General features: G+C 48.7%; 4 protein-coding genes across 4 annotated transcripts; 1 reads left to right on the plus strand and 3 right to left on the minus strand.

Annotated features, from left to right (window-relative positions):
* The first annotated feature begins 1,148 nt into the window (after positions 1-1,148).
* LOC133177872 (uncharacterized family 31 glucosidase ORF2-like) lies at positions 1,149-3,195 on the plus strand. The gene is given in 2 exon segments (XM_061312739.1): positions 1,149-1,868; positions 1,870-3,195. Coding segments are annotated over 2 exon segments (2,046 nt in total).
* A 6,608-nt stretch (positions 3,196-9,803) lies between these two features.
* On the minus strand, positions 9,804-10,607 carry LOC133177873 (bifunctional F420 biosynthesis protein FbiB-like). Its single transcript, XM_061312740.1, has one exon. It carries the CDS (start codon positions 10,605-10,607, stop codon positions 9,804-9,806), a length of 804 nt encoding a protein of 267 aa, XP_061168724.1.
* A 1,991-nt stretch (positions 10,608-12,598) lies between these two features.
* LOC133177874 (uncharacterized protein aq_250-like) lies at positions 12,599-12,949 on the minus strand. Its single transcript, XM_061312742.1, has one exon. The coding sequence runs from the start codon at positions 12,947-12,949 to the stop codon at positions 12,599-12,601; it is 351 nt and encodes a 116-aa protein (XP_061168726.1).
* A 223-nt stretch (positions 12,950-13,172) lies between these two features.
* On the minus strand, positions 13,173-13,889 carry LOC133177875 (deoxyribose-phosphate aldolase-like). Its single transcript, XM_061312743.1, has one exon. It carries the CDS (start codon positions 13,887-13,889, stop codon positions 13,173-13,175), a length of 717 nt encoding a protein of 238 aa, XP_061168727.1.
* Between the last annotated feature and the right edge of the window lie 387 nt (positions 13,890-14,276).

Raw genomic sequence — 14,276 nt, forward strand, 5'->3', positions numbered from 1 at the left:
ATATTTCAGAAATTTTTCTTTATCACTGTTCCACTGATGAAATTTTCAATGATTTCTGTACTGACAATTGGTTTTATCTATACATTTAAGGTTTTTGACCTGGTATTCATAATGACAGCAGGAGGTCCTTCAAACTCTACCCATATGTTATCGACATATGCCTATAAATTGAGTTTTTCTGAGTATAATTTCTCTATGGGGGCAGCGACAGGTGTTGTTCTCTTTATCAGTCTGTTACTTACTGGACTTATCTATCTATTGATTATGCACTTTAACAGGGAATATTAGAATGGAAAATCTGCTGCCGGATATAAAAAAATATTTATATAATATAATAAATAATATAACTGGTATTATTATCGGAATAGTATTTCTGTTCCCGTTATACTGGCTGTTAATGTACTCTTTCAAGAGCAATAAAGAGATATTGATAGTATCATGGTTCCCGCTATACCCTACTTTACAGGCATGGATTGAACAGATTAATGATGCAGAGTTTCTGCGCAGTCTGAGCAATTCTTTTATCACAGCATTTACTTCAATGAGTATTTCATTCTGCTTTGGGCTTACTGCTGCCTATGGTATGGCGAGATTCCGGTTCCCGGGAAAAAAACATACTGACACTGGTGTTCCTGGTTACGTTAATGATGCCAGCACCACTGACATTGACACCATTGTATTTAATATTTGTTAATTTAGATCTGCTGGATACTTATATTGCTCCTCCTCTGGCTATAGCTACAGGTTCTATACCCTTTGTTGTGATTATACTAAGACCATATTTCATGTCATTGCCAGAAGAACTGGATGATGCGTCTCGAATTGATGGTTGTAATATTTTTCAGACTTTTCTTCTGATAATGTTCCCGCTGATAAGAGCCGGAGTAATTACAATTCTGGTAATGACTTTTCTTCATGGGTGGAATGATCTGATCTATTCCATGACATTTAATGTGAATGATTTTATGAGACCTCTGACAGCTAATATCAGCCGTTTTATGAATAAATATGGCATCCGGTGGAATTCAATTATGGCATATGGGATGATCCTGGTTCTGCCAGTTATTCTGGCATTTATCTTTTTGCAGAAATATATTGTAAGCGGACTCACGGAAGGTGCAGTCAAAGCTTGAGACAGGGGGAAAATCATGATCTATACGCAAGACCATAAATTATATTATCGGTTTGATGCTGAGACTATGGTAATTGAGGCATGGGGAACCGATTCGCTGCGTGTTCGCAGCTGGCTGGTGGCCCGGATGCCTCCTGATGACTGGGCCTTGACAGAGCCGGTCTGCAATTCCGATGCTGTGGTCGAATTACAGAAAAACGGGGAAGTGGTGGTGCAGGGGGTCATTCAGAACGGGAAAATATCTGCGCGCCTGGATATGAATGGCAAGCTGGTATTTGAGAATCAGGAAGGCAAAGTTCTGCTTGAAGAATATTATCGAAATCGGAAAGAATATAATTTTCTACCCGGGAAAGTTCCTTCCGGGTTTGCGTCTGCTCTGGAAATTGAAGCTCGGGAATTTATGCCTGTGGCCGGGGATAACTATATGTTGACCATGCGCTTTGAGGCGAATCCCACAGAAAAGATTTACGGTATGGGACAGTATCAGCAGCCATATCTCAACCTGAAAGGTTGTGAACTGGAATTAGCGCAGCGCAACAGTCAGGCCAGTGTGCCATTTGCGCTCTCCAGTCTGGGTTATGGTTTTCTCTGGAATAATCCGGCTGTCGGTCGGGTTTGTTTTGCCAGAAATCTCTCTGTCTGGACGGCTCAGGCAACTGACAAACTGGATTACTGGATTACTGCAGGTGAAAAACCGGCAGACATTCTGGCCAGTTATGCCAGAGTGACGGGGAACGGTTCCCATGATGCCGGATTGGGCGATGGGTTTCTGGCAGTGCAAGCTGCGCTACCAGACGCAGGAAGAACTGCTGGAGGTTGCGCGTGAATATAAGCGCCGCAATGTGCCTCTTTCGGTGATCGTGATAGATTTTTTCCATTGGACCTGTCAGGGAGAATGGAAATTTGATCCGGTGTACTGGCCCGATCCGCAAGCAATGGTTGATGAATTAAAGCAGATGGGTATAGAATTAATGATCTCTGTCTGGCCTTCTGTAGACCAGAGGAGTGAGAACTATGCGGAAATGGAAGAAAAAGGGTACCTGATTCGGACTGAAAGAGGGCATCGCATCTCTATGATGTTTTATGGTAACACCATTCATTACGATGCGACGAATCCCGAAGCACGAAAATATCTGTGGAACAGGATCAAAGAAAATTACTATGTGTATGGTATCCGGACATTCTGGCTGGATGAAGCGGAACCGGAGTATACATATTATCATTATGATCATTATCGCTATCATAAAGGTTCCAGTGCTGCGATCGGTAATATTTATCCGGCAATGTATGCCAGAACCTTTTATGAAGGTATGCTGGAGGAAGGCCAGAAAAATATTATTAACCTGCTGCGATGCGCCTGGGCCGGCAGTCAGAAATATGGTGCGCTGGTCTGGAGTGGTGATATTGATTCCAGTTTTCCCAGTCTGCGGAATCAGTTTGCGGCGGGGCTCAATATGGGACTGGCCGGGATACCGTGGTGGACTACGGATATTGGGGGGTTTCACGGCGGTGATGCCAGCGATCCGGAGTTCCGGGAATGTTTTATCCGCTGGTTTCAGTATGCAGCGTTTTGTCCCGTTATGCGTCTGCACGGGGACCGTGAGCCGCATGCCGAGCCATTAGATACCCGGCCGGGTGCCACAGGAGGAGGAGTCTGTAACTCAGGCGCAGAAAATGAAATCTGGAGTTATGGACAGGAAATTTATCAGATATGCAGAAAGTACATTCTGATTCGGGAGCGGCTCCAGCCGTATTTACAGCAGCTGATGCTCGCGGCACACCAGTGCGGGATGCCGGTGATACGACCGCTGTTCTTTGATTTTCCCCAGGACACTGCCTGCTGGGAAATTGAAGATCAGTACATGTTCGGGCCGGAAATACTGGTTGCCCCCATTTTATATTACAAAAGCAGATGCCGGAAGGTCTACCTGCCTTCTGGTTGTCAGTGGCGGAACCCCTGGAATAACAGGATGATGGAGGGTGGACAGACTGTAGAAGCAGAGGCACCAGTAGCACAGATTCCTTTGTTTATTCGTGGAGATTCCAGAGTGGCGATTCTTTAGAATGACAGAAAAATAACCGCGCGGCGGCCTGCTGCCGGAGGAGCTGTTCCGGGGCAGCGCCGGGAACAGCTCCATATCAGGTATCTGCGCGGCATTCTGTTACTTTTCAGGTAATGAATCTCCCGGAAATGGTTTTTCATAATAAGAACAATTTTTTTCTTAAAAATACTTGATCAAAGATGTGATTCAGTTTAGAATTTTCGTATGAGCAAGTCAGGGGATGGGCCGGTGAATCATACCCGGGAAATTAAATGGTACAAAATTCCGGTAGATAAAGAACAATTGCAGATTCTGGTTCAGCGAAGTGACCGTAAAGGTTTTCTGCAGGCTGCCAGTTTCCTGCTGATATTTATCATCCTGGGAGGAACCTCGTATCTGTTGTTCCTGAATCAGTTATGGCTGCTGTTTGGCCTGTGTTTTTTTCTGCATGGCACCTTTTCAAATTTTATGGGAATGGAGGCAGCCGTACACGAACTGAGCCATGGAACAGCTTTCAAAAGCAGGAAACTCAATGAATTCTTTTATAAAATATTCTGCTTTATTTCCTGGAATAACTGGGTGCATTTCCGTTACAGTCACCGTAAACATCACCATTTTACCACCAGCAGGGGGAAGGATTACGAGGTGGTTCTGGAGCCGATGAAATTGAATCTGCTGGTGCTGATTGCAATATTTACGATAGATATTTATAAGATGATTGCGCGGATACGGCCATGTCTCTATCATTTTTTTGGATCGACAAAAACAGATTTTTTCTCCTGGAATGAACTGTTTGCAAAGGATGATCCGAATCGTCGTCAGATGATCCGCTGGGCCCGTTTTCTGGTTACAGGGCAGTGCGTTCTGATTGCTTTGTTTATCTATCTGGAGCAGTATATTCTGATTGCGGTTGTCAATTTCCCTACCTTTTTTGCCTCATGGCTGGCAGCAGGCTGTGGCAGATTGCAGCATGCGGGGCTGCCATCCGATCAGGATGACTGGCGTAAAAACTGTTATACATTCTATGCCAGCCCGCTGCTCAGGTACCTTTACTGGTCGATGAATTACCATATTGAACATCACAGCTATGCCGCAGTGCCATTTTATAACCTGGCAGAATTACATGAATTAATGCGGTATCAGGAAGCCAGGCCACTCAGTGGTTACCTGGCAGGGATTCTCCACTTATTGCGGGTAGCTGTCCGGCAAATGAAAGATCCGCATTATTGCTATGAGCAGCAGTTGCCTGCAGAATAGGCGGTAATGATCTTTAACTGTTATTATATTGTATGGAATTCTGAGACTATGAAACTGAATAGAAACTATACAAAAATAAATTTCAGATTTCAGGAATTTGGAGTCTGTTTTTCTCTTCTTGTAATAGTGTCTTTTATGTCATTTGCCAGTCCATATTTCCTGACTGGTACCAATATCTTTAACATACTGAAAAACATGGGAAGCATAGGCCTGCTGAGTCTGGCCATGACTCTGATTATCGTAATGGGGGGGATCGACCTGTCTGCAGGCTCCATAATGGCTGCGTCGGCGATGTTTACGGCGCGGCTGCTGTATATGGGCAGCGGCACCTTCCTCGCGATTCTGGGAGGTCTGTTGACGGGGCTGCTGCTCGGGGGCATAAACGGTGTGATTATTACCAGACTCAGAATTGCACCGTTTATTGTAACACTGGGCATGATGCAGATTGCCCGGGGCCTGACGATTCTCATGGCAACTGGCGTAGTTGGCAGTGTTGCCGCCAATATCACCGTCAAAGACCCCTTTATTTTATACATGGGCAGCAGCTACTGGGGGCCGGTTCCGGTCAGTGTGGTCATTCTGCTGGTGATGGTACTCTGTTTTATGTATATCACCAGACATACATTGCTCGGACGCAATATTTATGCGATTGGCAGTAACGAAACCGCAGCCCGTCTGGTAGGTATTCAGACCGACAGGATCAAAATTACCATTTATACAATTATGGGAGGAGTCTCTTTTTTTGCCGGACTGCTCTCCTCAGGACTGCTCTCCTCGGCCACTACGAATTCCGGGCAGGGGATTGAACTGGATGTAGTTGCAGCCGTAGTGATTGGTGGCGGCAGTCTGAGCGGTGGGCGAGGGACTGTCCCTGGTGCGGTGATAGGCGCAATGATTATTGCAATTGTCCGCAATGCTTTTGTACTGTTGCATTTTCCACCCTTCAGCCAGACAATTACAATAGGAATCATTATTATTCTGGCTGTAATTATTGACACTTTGCGACATAAATAATTTATCAATCATTTTCCGGGGGGAGCTCGTTATGAAAAATAGAATATTGTTCACGCTGTGTACATTGTTTATTCTGTTTGCAGCATGTACAAAAAAAGATGGAGGAGGTGCTGCTGCAGAGTCAGAAAAAATTGAACTGCCTCCCGGCCCGTCTTTTTCTTCCAGAACAGAGCCTGTTGATTCAGGCACAGTAAAGCCGCTGCAAAAGTCCGAACGCCAAATCCGCATTGCCGTGATCGGCCTGGAAAACAACCCGTTCTGGAACTACGTCAAAGATGGGACCCTCGCCGCCGCCAGGGAATTGAAGCCCTTCAATGGTCAGGTGGACTGGATTATCCCACCCGGGCAGAATCATACTTCCGAAGTATTTGGCAGCAGTATTGATGCGGCGATCGTGCAGAAGTACGATGCGGTTGCCACACTGGCAGGCGATTCGGGGATTATTCCTTACATTAACCGGGCGGTCGAATCTGGAATTCCTGTGGCAACGTTTAACGTTGAGACAAAGGAACCGTCCCGCCGTTTATTTTTTGTCGGAGCTGATTTGTACAGCCAGGGACAGAGTGCAGGCAAAGCGTTTGCTGCGTTCTGGCAGGGAAAGGGGATCCCGGATCCGAAAGTGGCAGTTCTTACCGGATTTTTCTCGGTAGAAGGTCTGGAGCAGCGAAGGAAGGGCTTTCTGGATTATCTGCAACAGGCAATGCCGGAAGCCGAAGTGGTCGGCCAGGTGGAGACCAGAGACAGTGATGAAATCGGCTACCAGCAGACCGTGGATTTTTTTACGGCAAATCCGGAGTTGAATGCCATCTACAGTGCTGCGGGCGGAACTGTAGGAGCCTCGCGGGCGATTGAAGAAAAGGGCCTCCAGGGGCAGGTCTTTGTGTTTGCATACGACTACTACCCCGAAGTAATTGAGTACATCAGGAAAGGGATTATTGCCGGAACTATCGGTCAGCAACCGTTTGCCCAGGGCCATGATCCGGCCGTTCGCCTGTTTAACTATATCGTGGCACAGGAAGTTCCCCCTGCCGGGGTACTGAATACGAAGTCCGATTTTCTGACAGCTGAAAATATTGATTCCGTGATTGGAAAAAAGAACTTTTAGCGTATGCCTGTTCTGGTGCAGGCTCTGGCTTTGTGGTTTGTCTGTCGAAAAGCCTGCACCATGAGCAGCCATGCAGTTGTTGTTCCTGTGTTTTTCCGGTTTGTACACCGAGGATTTCTGTTGTGAGACTCATCCCGATCAACCATACCAGATATGCACTTTTTGTCAGCGGTATACAAAAAGAGTTTGGTCCCACAAAGGCCTTGCAGAATGCAGTATTCCATCTGAAATCTGGTGAAATACATGCGTTAATGGGTGAAAATGGTGCCGGTAAATCCACGCTGATCAAAATATTATCCGGTTATTACGCTCCGGATGCCGGTGATATTTATTATAAAGGAAAAATCCACAGTTTTCGTTCTCCCTCGGATGCTCTCCATCAGGGTATATGTGTGGTGCATCAGGAGTTATCGCTGTTTGATGAGCTCTCGATTATCGACAATCTGTTTCCAGGCCGGATCATGCGGGCCGGACCTGGCCTGAACTGGAAGCTGGCACGCAGGAAGGCAGTGGAAGCAATGGAAATTGTTGCCCTGCGCAATATCGACCCGGATACACCGCTGAAGTTTCTGAGTATTGCCAGGAAGCAATTGATTGAGATCGCCAGGGCGGTTTACCAGGATGCGGATATCCTGATTCTGGATGAACCGACTTCCTCACTGGATACAGGGGATGTGCAGAACCTGTTTCAAATTCTGAATGTATTAAAAAAGCAGGGTAAGGCCATCCTGTTTGTTTCTCACAAAATGGATGAAGTACTCAGGCTCTGCGATCGCATTACGATTTTCAAAGATGGTAGTTACAGCGGGACGATTCTGAACCGGGATTACCAGGACAAGCAGAATATCCGCGATGAAATCATCCGTCTGATGGTCGGCAGGGAGCTGAAGCAACAGTACCGGAAGCACGGGGATACCCACGTGGATACCATGGGGGCTGCGGGAGGCCCGGAGGGGGCCGTGCTGGAGGTAAAAGGGCTGGAATCAAAGCATTTTCACGATATCAGTTTCTCCCTCCACAGCGGAGAAATACTGGGTCTGGCAGGCCTGGTAGGTTCCGGTCGCTCTGCGCTCTGCCGTGCGATTTTTGGCGTGACAGGCTATACAGCAGGTCAGGTGGTATATAACGGCAAAGTGTTGCCACCAGATTCCATTCCAGACTCTCTTCAGGCAGGGATGGCAATGGTGCCTGAAGATCGGCGCAGGATGTCTCTGTTCAGAGGCTTATCCATTGCCTGCAACATGAATATCTTTCTTTACAGATCTTTCATAAAAAAAGGTTTTTTTCGCTCCAGTATGGCATATAAATCTATTGAAAAAAATAAAATGAAATTCCGCATTAAAATGGGTGCCCCTCAGAATCCAATTGACAGCCTGAGTGGAGGGAACCAGCAGAAATGTATTCTGGCCCGTTGGTTATCGTATCAGCCGGATTGCATTATTTTTGATGAACCGACCCATGGTGTTGACATTGGCGCGAAAGTAGAGATTTACGAACTGCTGGATGCTCTGGCACTGGAAGGAAAGGCCATTCTGTTGATTTCGTCTGAACTGCCGGAAGTGCTGGCGCTCTGCGACCGGGTAGCGGTGATGAAAGAAGGCCGGATCACCAGAATCCTGGGGGCGCGGCGAAATATCGGAAGAGAACCTGTTACAATCTGCGATTTAGACCTGTACAGGACGCGGTTAAAAGCAGGACGCGGTTACAGCCCCGGCTGTGTTTCCAGACCATACCCAGGGCCCGAAAAACAGCTGGAGTATTCTTCCAGGGACCGGTACTTTGCAGAATCTGCCCTGCTCAGGCTCTCCCATCCTCTTCGATTCCGGCATCCCCGGCCGTGGCATCCAGGCAGCGCAGAGCCTGCTGCATCCATGCTGGCGGTATGGACTTGCAAGCGGAGTTCATTTCCATTTTAATCAGTGCCAGCCGGCCCTGTTTCACTTGAAAAGCCCGAAGATACGGGGCGGAGCGGTTCTCACGCATACTGCCTGTGCCACTCAGAGGCTGCCTGGTATGGAAGCGTTTGCGGAACGGGCTGCCCTGGGATTCGCATGCTTCAGTTTGTACAGGCTTATCAGGAGTGCGCATGAGCGGGAAGCCCATTGACTGCATCAGCATCCTCGCCGGTGGAGGGGGAACCCGCCTGTGGCCGGCCTCAACGGAGCAGCGCCCGAAACAGTTTATGAGGATCGCTTCGGAAAAAGCCTGCTGTTGCAGACACTGGAGCGCTCCTGGGCACTGGAACCCCGTGTGGGTGTGTTTGTCATCTGCAATCAGCAGAGCAGGAATGGCATTCTCCGGGAACTGGAGCTGCTGCCGTCCGAACAGGCCAGCCGGACCTGTGTGCTGCTGGAGCCATGCATGCGCAATACCGCAGCCGCCCTGTTCTATGCCAATCAGCTGCTGGAACAGCTGGCCGGCCCGCAGGCACTGAATCTGGTCCAGACCTCCGATCACCTGATTGGCCCTCCGGCTGCCTTTGCCCGGGCAATTCAGCAGGCGGCAGAACTGGCCCGGCAGCAGCGCATTGTGGTGTTTGGCTTGAAGCCAGACTATCCGGCCACCGGCTACGGCTATATTGAGCAGGGCCGTACTCTGGAGAATTCATCGGGTAAAGCCCATCAGGTGCTGCGCTTTACCGAAAAGCCGGATGAAGCAACGGCCCGGCAATTTCTGGCGCAGGGGCGCTTTTACTGGAATTCGGGGATGTTCTGTTACCCGGTGGGACTGTTTCGCGAAGAATTAAGCCGCCACAGCCCTGCCCTGGTGCAGGCGCTGCTCCCCGTCAGCGGTTCGCTGAGCAGGCAGCTGGAGCGATGTAGCGCCACTGTGCTGCTGAGTCCGGATGCAGCGTTTACCACAGCTTTCAGCAGTTGTGAGAATATTTCGATTGATTACGCATTAATGGAAAAAACCGATAAACTGGTATTGCTGTGTGCCGATTTTGCCTGGAATGATATAGGCTCCTGGGACGTACTGGCTGAACTGGAACCATCCCTTGCTCCGGCCACTTCCCGGGAGGCTGCCCTGAGCGCACCGCTGGTGGAAGTTGGCCATTGCAGGGGAAACTTTGTGCGCAGCAGCCTGCCGGTGGCACTGTGCAATGTCAGTGATTTAATTGTAGTAGAAGAAAATGGCGTGCTGCTGATCTGTCGCAAAGGCTCTGCCGAACTGGTCAAAGAAGCCCGTACCCGGATGCTCGAGCAGCTCCCGAAACAGATGTAAGAATCAACACAGTACAATCAGAGAGGATTCACGAAAGATGCTGTTCGCCATGCTGGCGGAATAAAGGCGCATAAAAATCCTGCTCCGGCTCCATAAAGAGCCTGGGAAATCCGGTGGCCTCCTGTTGTTCTGTGATAAAGCGCTCCAGGCCCCGCAGCACGACCACTGGAGTCTGTTCTGCGCCTTCGCCCATGTGGAGCCCGGCAAAGCCGGCAATCCGGTCGACAATATTTGTTTCGCTCAATTTCAGCTCACGGCCAAATAAATCCACCTCACCCTGATAACTGTGCAGTAACTGGACTCCGGCTGCCGCGATACTCAGGCTGATGCAACCCCTGCGCATCGGCAACACGGTGCTGTCCAGAATAAGCAGGCCCAGCGAATCAACTCCATAGCGTTGCGCAATGCGTTTGCGCAGTTCCCCGGCAATATGCTGCGGTGTTTCCGGCCACAGAATCTGCCAGCCATCACCATTACTTTCGTCAATACCAGCAAACGGTACCGGCGTACCATCCTTGATGGTAAACGGAAAATCAATGTTCAGCTGCGCTGCGCCTGGCTCCGGGTCAGGTGCAAGAGAGCTGGCAATGTAATAATCGGCTTCCTGTTGCATCAGTTTCCGCCGTTCCGCCGGGTCATGGATTTTGCGGCAGCGTCCCTGATGAATGGCCACGACTTTCGCGGAAATACATAGCAGATCGTGATTCTGCAAAGTGAAAGTCTCTTTCAGAGAGTCCAGCGCGGCAAATAAGGCCTGGAATAAATCGTCCTGAGGTGGCTGAAGCCGTTTCAGCCGGAGAGGATAAACGGAGTAATGGCTGCAATAGAACATGGTTCCCCTGCCAGTCTGTCGGTACTTCCCAAAAGACAGGCGGTATGATAGTATGGACTGCACCCGGCAATACTTCGGGCACCTGGCCAGTATCTCCAAGTATTCCAGTTATACCGGAAAAATACCATATGCAGAACCCCAATGCCGCAGCTGCAATGCAAGTTCCATTGCAGAGTATCTTTTATCTGCTGGATAGTTTGCGGTTGCCGAGGCTTCCCATAAAGTTTTGTCCCTTGAGTCTGCTTCTCTTGACTTTTTTCGGGATTTATACTATACTCCCTTATCCCTTATCCCTTATCCCTTATCCCTTATCCCTTATCCCTTATCCCTTATCCCTTATCCCTTATCCCTTATCCCTTATCCCTTATCCCTTATCCCTTATCCCTTATCCCTTATCCCTTATCCCTTATCCCTTATCCCTTATCCCTTATCCCTTATCCCTTATCCCTTATCCCTTATCCCGAAAGCCGTTGTTGCGCGTTTCTGAAAAAATTTTCCGGGTATTCCACAACAGTTTTCACTGCAATTCTGAGCAGAGATTTTCCGCTTTTTTCTTCTTCTCCGTCGCAGTCTGTCAGTCGATAATGACCAGCTGGCTCATACGCATTGGCCCTTCGTGTTTACTCCTCAATTATGGCAGATGCAGAGGGAATCGCAGCCGGGACAGAATTCCCGTCTGGTGTTTCCCATACCTGTTATCGGGCCTGTTATCGGGATTTCAGAAAACAGATCGAAAATGGATAGATGAAAATTCTGAGCATTTGCTTGTATGCAGAAGGAACATGGAAGATTCTATATTGACAATTTCTGTATTGTTGCTGGTAGTCCGACCAGCCCCCAGCCCCTCCTGGTTGCTCCTTTCTGGTTCTCCCAGCTCCTGATTCTAATGGGAAATTGGCTGTCCGGGTTAGCGCCGTTTTATTAAAAATTCATTTTCAGATGCAGGTTATTTATGAAAAAACACTTCTTTCAGATACGTTATGGAGCAGTTATACTAGGATGATAATATAAAAAAATGTCGTGATTTACGCTGGATATCAGCAAAAAATATTCATGGATATTTTTTGTGGTACTTTAGTATATAGTCAATACAGTGGAATTTTTACATATAGTGATATGAGAATATTCAATCATTATCGATAAATTCTTTCATGAAAAAATTATTTTGTTATTCGATATTGAGTTGTTGAATCTATAGCTGGTGTAATTAACTGTTTTTATGATAGCAGTGGTTTTTGAAATTTTTTAGAAAAATCATCCAAAATACTACCATAAAAACTGAAAATTGTGCATGCTGTATAAAACTTGAAGTTCCGGGAGCCGGCTCTCTATTGACGTGTATATTACGTCTTTACAGAGCCGTGAGCTCCTGTTGGGGCTGGTATGCCTGGGGGGGCATAGTGTATTGCTGCTGGAGGAGCTATGTCTGAAGAGTCAGGCAGAACAGGTAAGATTTATTGTGCAAACTGTATCCACTGCAAACTGGTAAAAGCCTACACCGACGATGGCGCAGTGGTACAGAAGGTCCGTTGTGCTGCGGGCCACTGGAAAAAAAGAATGGGGGGGGAGAAGCAGTATCAGTATGCAACCGTTGCCCGCCGTACTGAGGACTCCTGTCCTGATTACGATGAGATGGGGGATTCAAGAACATTTATGAGGGAACTGAAGCGTAGCCTGCCTCCCAGAAATCCCAAAGCAGATGATGTGTATTCGGATTAGAGCCGGCTTCCGTCCAGGGTGAGCTGCGGCTTCATGGACGGATGCCGGAGTGTCTCCCCCCGGGAGTGAGCTGTCATTCCTGTGAAGATGAGAGCATGATATACACAGAACGTGGAAACGGGAATACAGAAATCCAGAATGCGGAAATCAAGGGGATAAAGGGGGAAACGGGTCTTTTCCGGTGCATACTGTTCTGCGCTGCTCCCGCTGCCCCGCCGCTGCTCCATTTTATGCGCGCAAGCCTTGTGGACCCTGCCTGGCCCGGATCGGCATCAGCGCAGCTCAGAACCTTTCTGGCAGTGAATGCAAAAAGGCGCGTAAGGGATTGCTCTTAAGCGTTCCTCATCAATTTTTTTGCTGCACTTCGCACATAAACCAAAACGCCCATTATTAATACGGCCAATTGCGGCCTCCACTTTCTTTAAACGATTCACATCCTGAGTGCCAATGGTTTCCAGCAGACGGATATCCACATCGTTAGCGGCCAGATCGACACTGTCTTTTACAGCATCATTGCTGGTTGCAGCCATAAAGTCAGCACTTTCAGCCAGAATATTTTCCAGTATCTGGCTGCGCATATCCATTAACTGCTGATACATTTTCTGGCGAAACTGTTCTTCCATTTCAGCTCCTTAGCGGGAGGGGATAAACTGGTGAAAATTAGTGATTATGCTCTGTTTTGTCAAGCAAACCGGTTCGGCAGACCGGGTCCGGAAACTGGAGAACGGTTTGATGATAAAAAAATTATACAGCCTGTAACATTGTATAGTAAAATGAATAATGGTTTTTATTATGGTTTTTATCTGCCGTGTTTCACCGACAGTTCACCACAGTGGAATTTTCGTTTCATGATAGCATATCCTGGAGTAGCGTACTGGCTCCCAGACGGAAACTCCGGGGTTGCACAAAGTCCGGCCCCAGAATGCTTTCGGCCAGTGCAATGTAGGTCCGTGCCTCGGACTGCTTGCGGATACCACCGGAAGCCTTGAAGCCGCACGGTTTACCACTGTCTTTAATACAGTGCAGCATCAGCCCGGCGGCTTCGGGAGTCGCACCGGGACTCGTCTTACCGGTAGAGGTTTTCAGGAAGTCTGCCCCGGCGGCCAGGCCAATTTCGCAAGTACGCTGGATCTCATCCGGGCTCAGCTGTCCGCTCTCAATAATCAGTTTCAGAACTTTACCGTGGCTTTCATTGCGGCAGGCGCGGACAAAGTCCAGCTTCTGTTCGTAGTCAAAGTAGATACTGTGCCGGGAATGGGGGATGACCAGGTCGATCTCATCAGCACCCTGTTGCAGTGCGTAGTGGATTTCGGCGATCACCTCATCCAGGGGCAGCGCGCCGCCGGGAAAGTTCACTACAGTAGCCACCGGCAGTACCGGCTGCCGGGCATGCACAAAGGCATCCTTGACCAGGGCGATATAGCGGGGATAGACGCAGACAGCCGCTACGGTTCCCAGCGGACTGTGAGCCTCTGCGGCCAGTTTGCGTATCCGGGCATCACTCTCTGTCCCGCTCAGGCTGGTATAGTCGATCAGTCGGACAATTTTCTGCTGTTCGTTCATATGCTCTCCCAGGATTCTTATTATGCTGTATCCAGGCAGAACAGGGAAGTTCCCGGAGCTGGACGCGAGCCGGCCTGTGGGGGTGAAAAAGCCGGGATTCCCGGAATGGAGCTTCCCGGCCGTCGCTGCTTTCAGGAGCTGCTGTGCGTACTCAGATACCCGAAAATCTCCCGTTCCAGCACCGCATCGTGTTCCATGCCGCGCACATTGAACTGGACTACCGGGCGACAGGGCCGGTTGGAGAGTACGATAATAGAATCAGCCAGCAGAATGGCTTCGCGGATATCGTGGGTAATCAGCAGGATGCTGCGGGGTTGCTGCTGGCTCAGTTCGAGAAACCAGTACTGTAAAGATTGTTTGGTCAGGGCATCCAGGGCCCCGAAGGGT

This window comes from Saccostrea echinata, unplaced genomic scaffold, assembly GCF_033153115.1.
Source record: "Saccostrea echinata isolate AGI-Se365-2 ecotype Australia unplaced genomic scaffold, CSIRO_AGI_Sech_v1 ptg000266l, whole genome shotgun sequence".
Lineage (NCBI taxonomy): Eukaryota > Metazoa > Mollusca > Bivalvia > Ostreida > Ostreidae > Saccostrea > Saccostrea echinata.

Excerpts from the sequence above, each read along its gene's own strand:
- LOC133177873 (XM_061312740.1), bottom strand. The coding sequence starts at position 10,607 with ATGTTCTATTGCAGCCATTACTCCGTTTATCCTCTCCGGCTGAAACGG.
- LOC133177874 (XM_061312742.1), bottom strand. The coding sequence starts at position 12,949 with ATGGAAGAACAGTTTCGCCAGAAAATGTATCAGCAGTTAATGGATATG.
- LOC133177875 (XM_061312743.1), bottom strand. The coding sequence starts at position 13,889 with ATGAACGAACAGCAGAAAATTGTCCGACTGATCGACTATACCAGCCTG.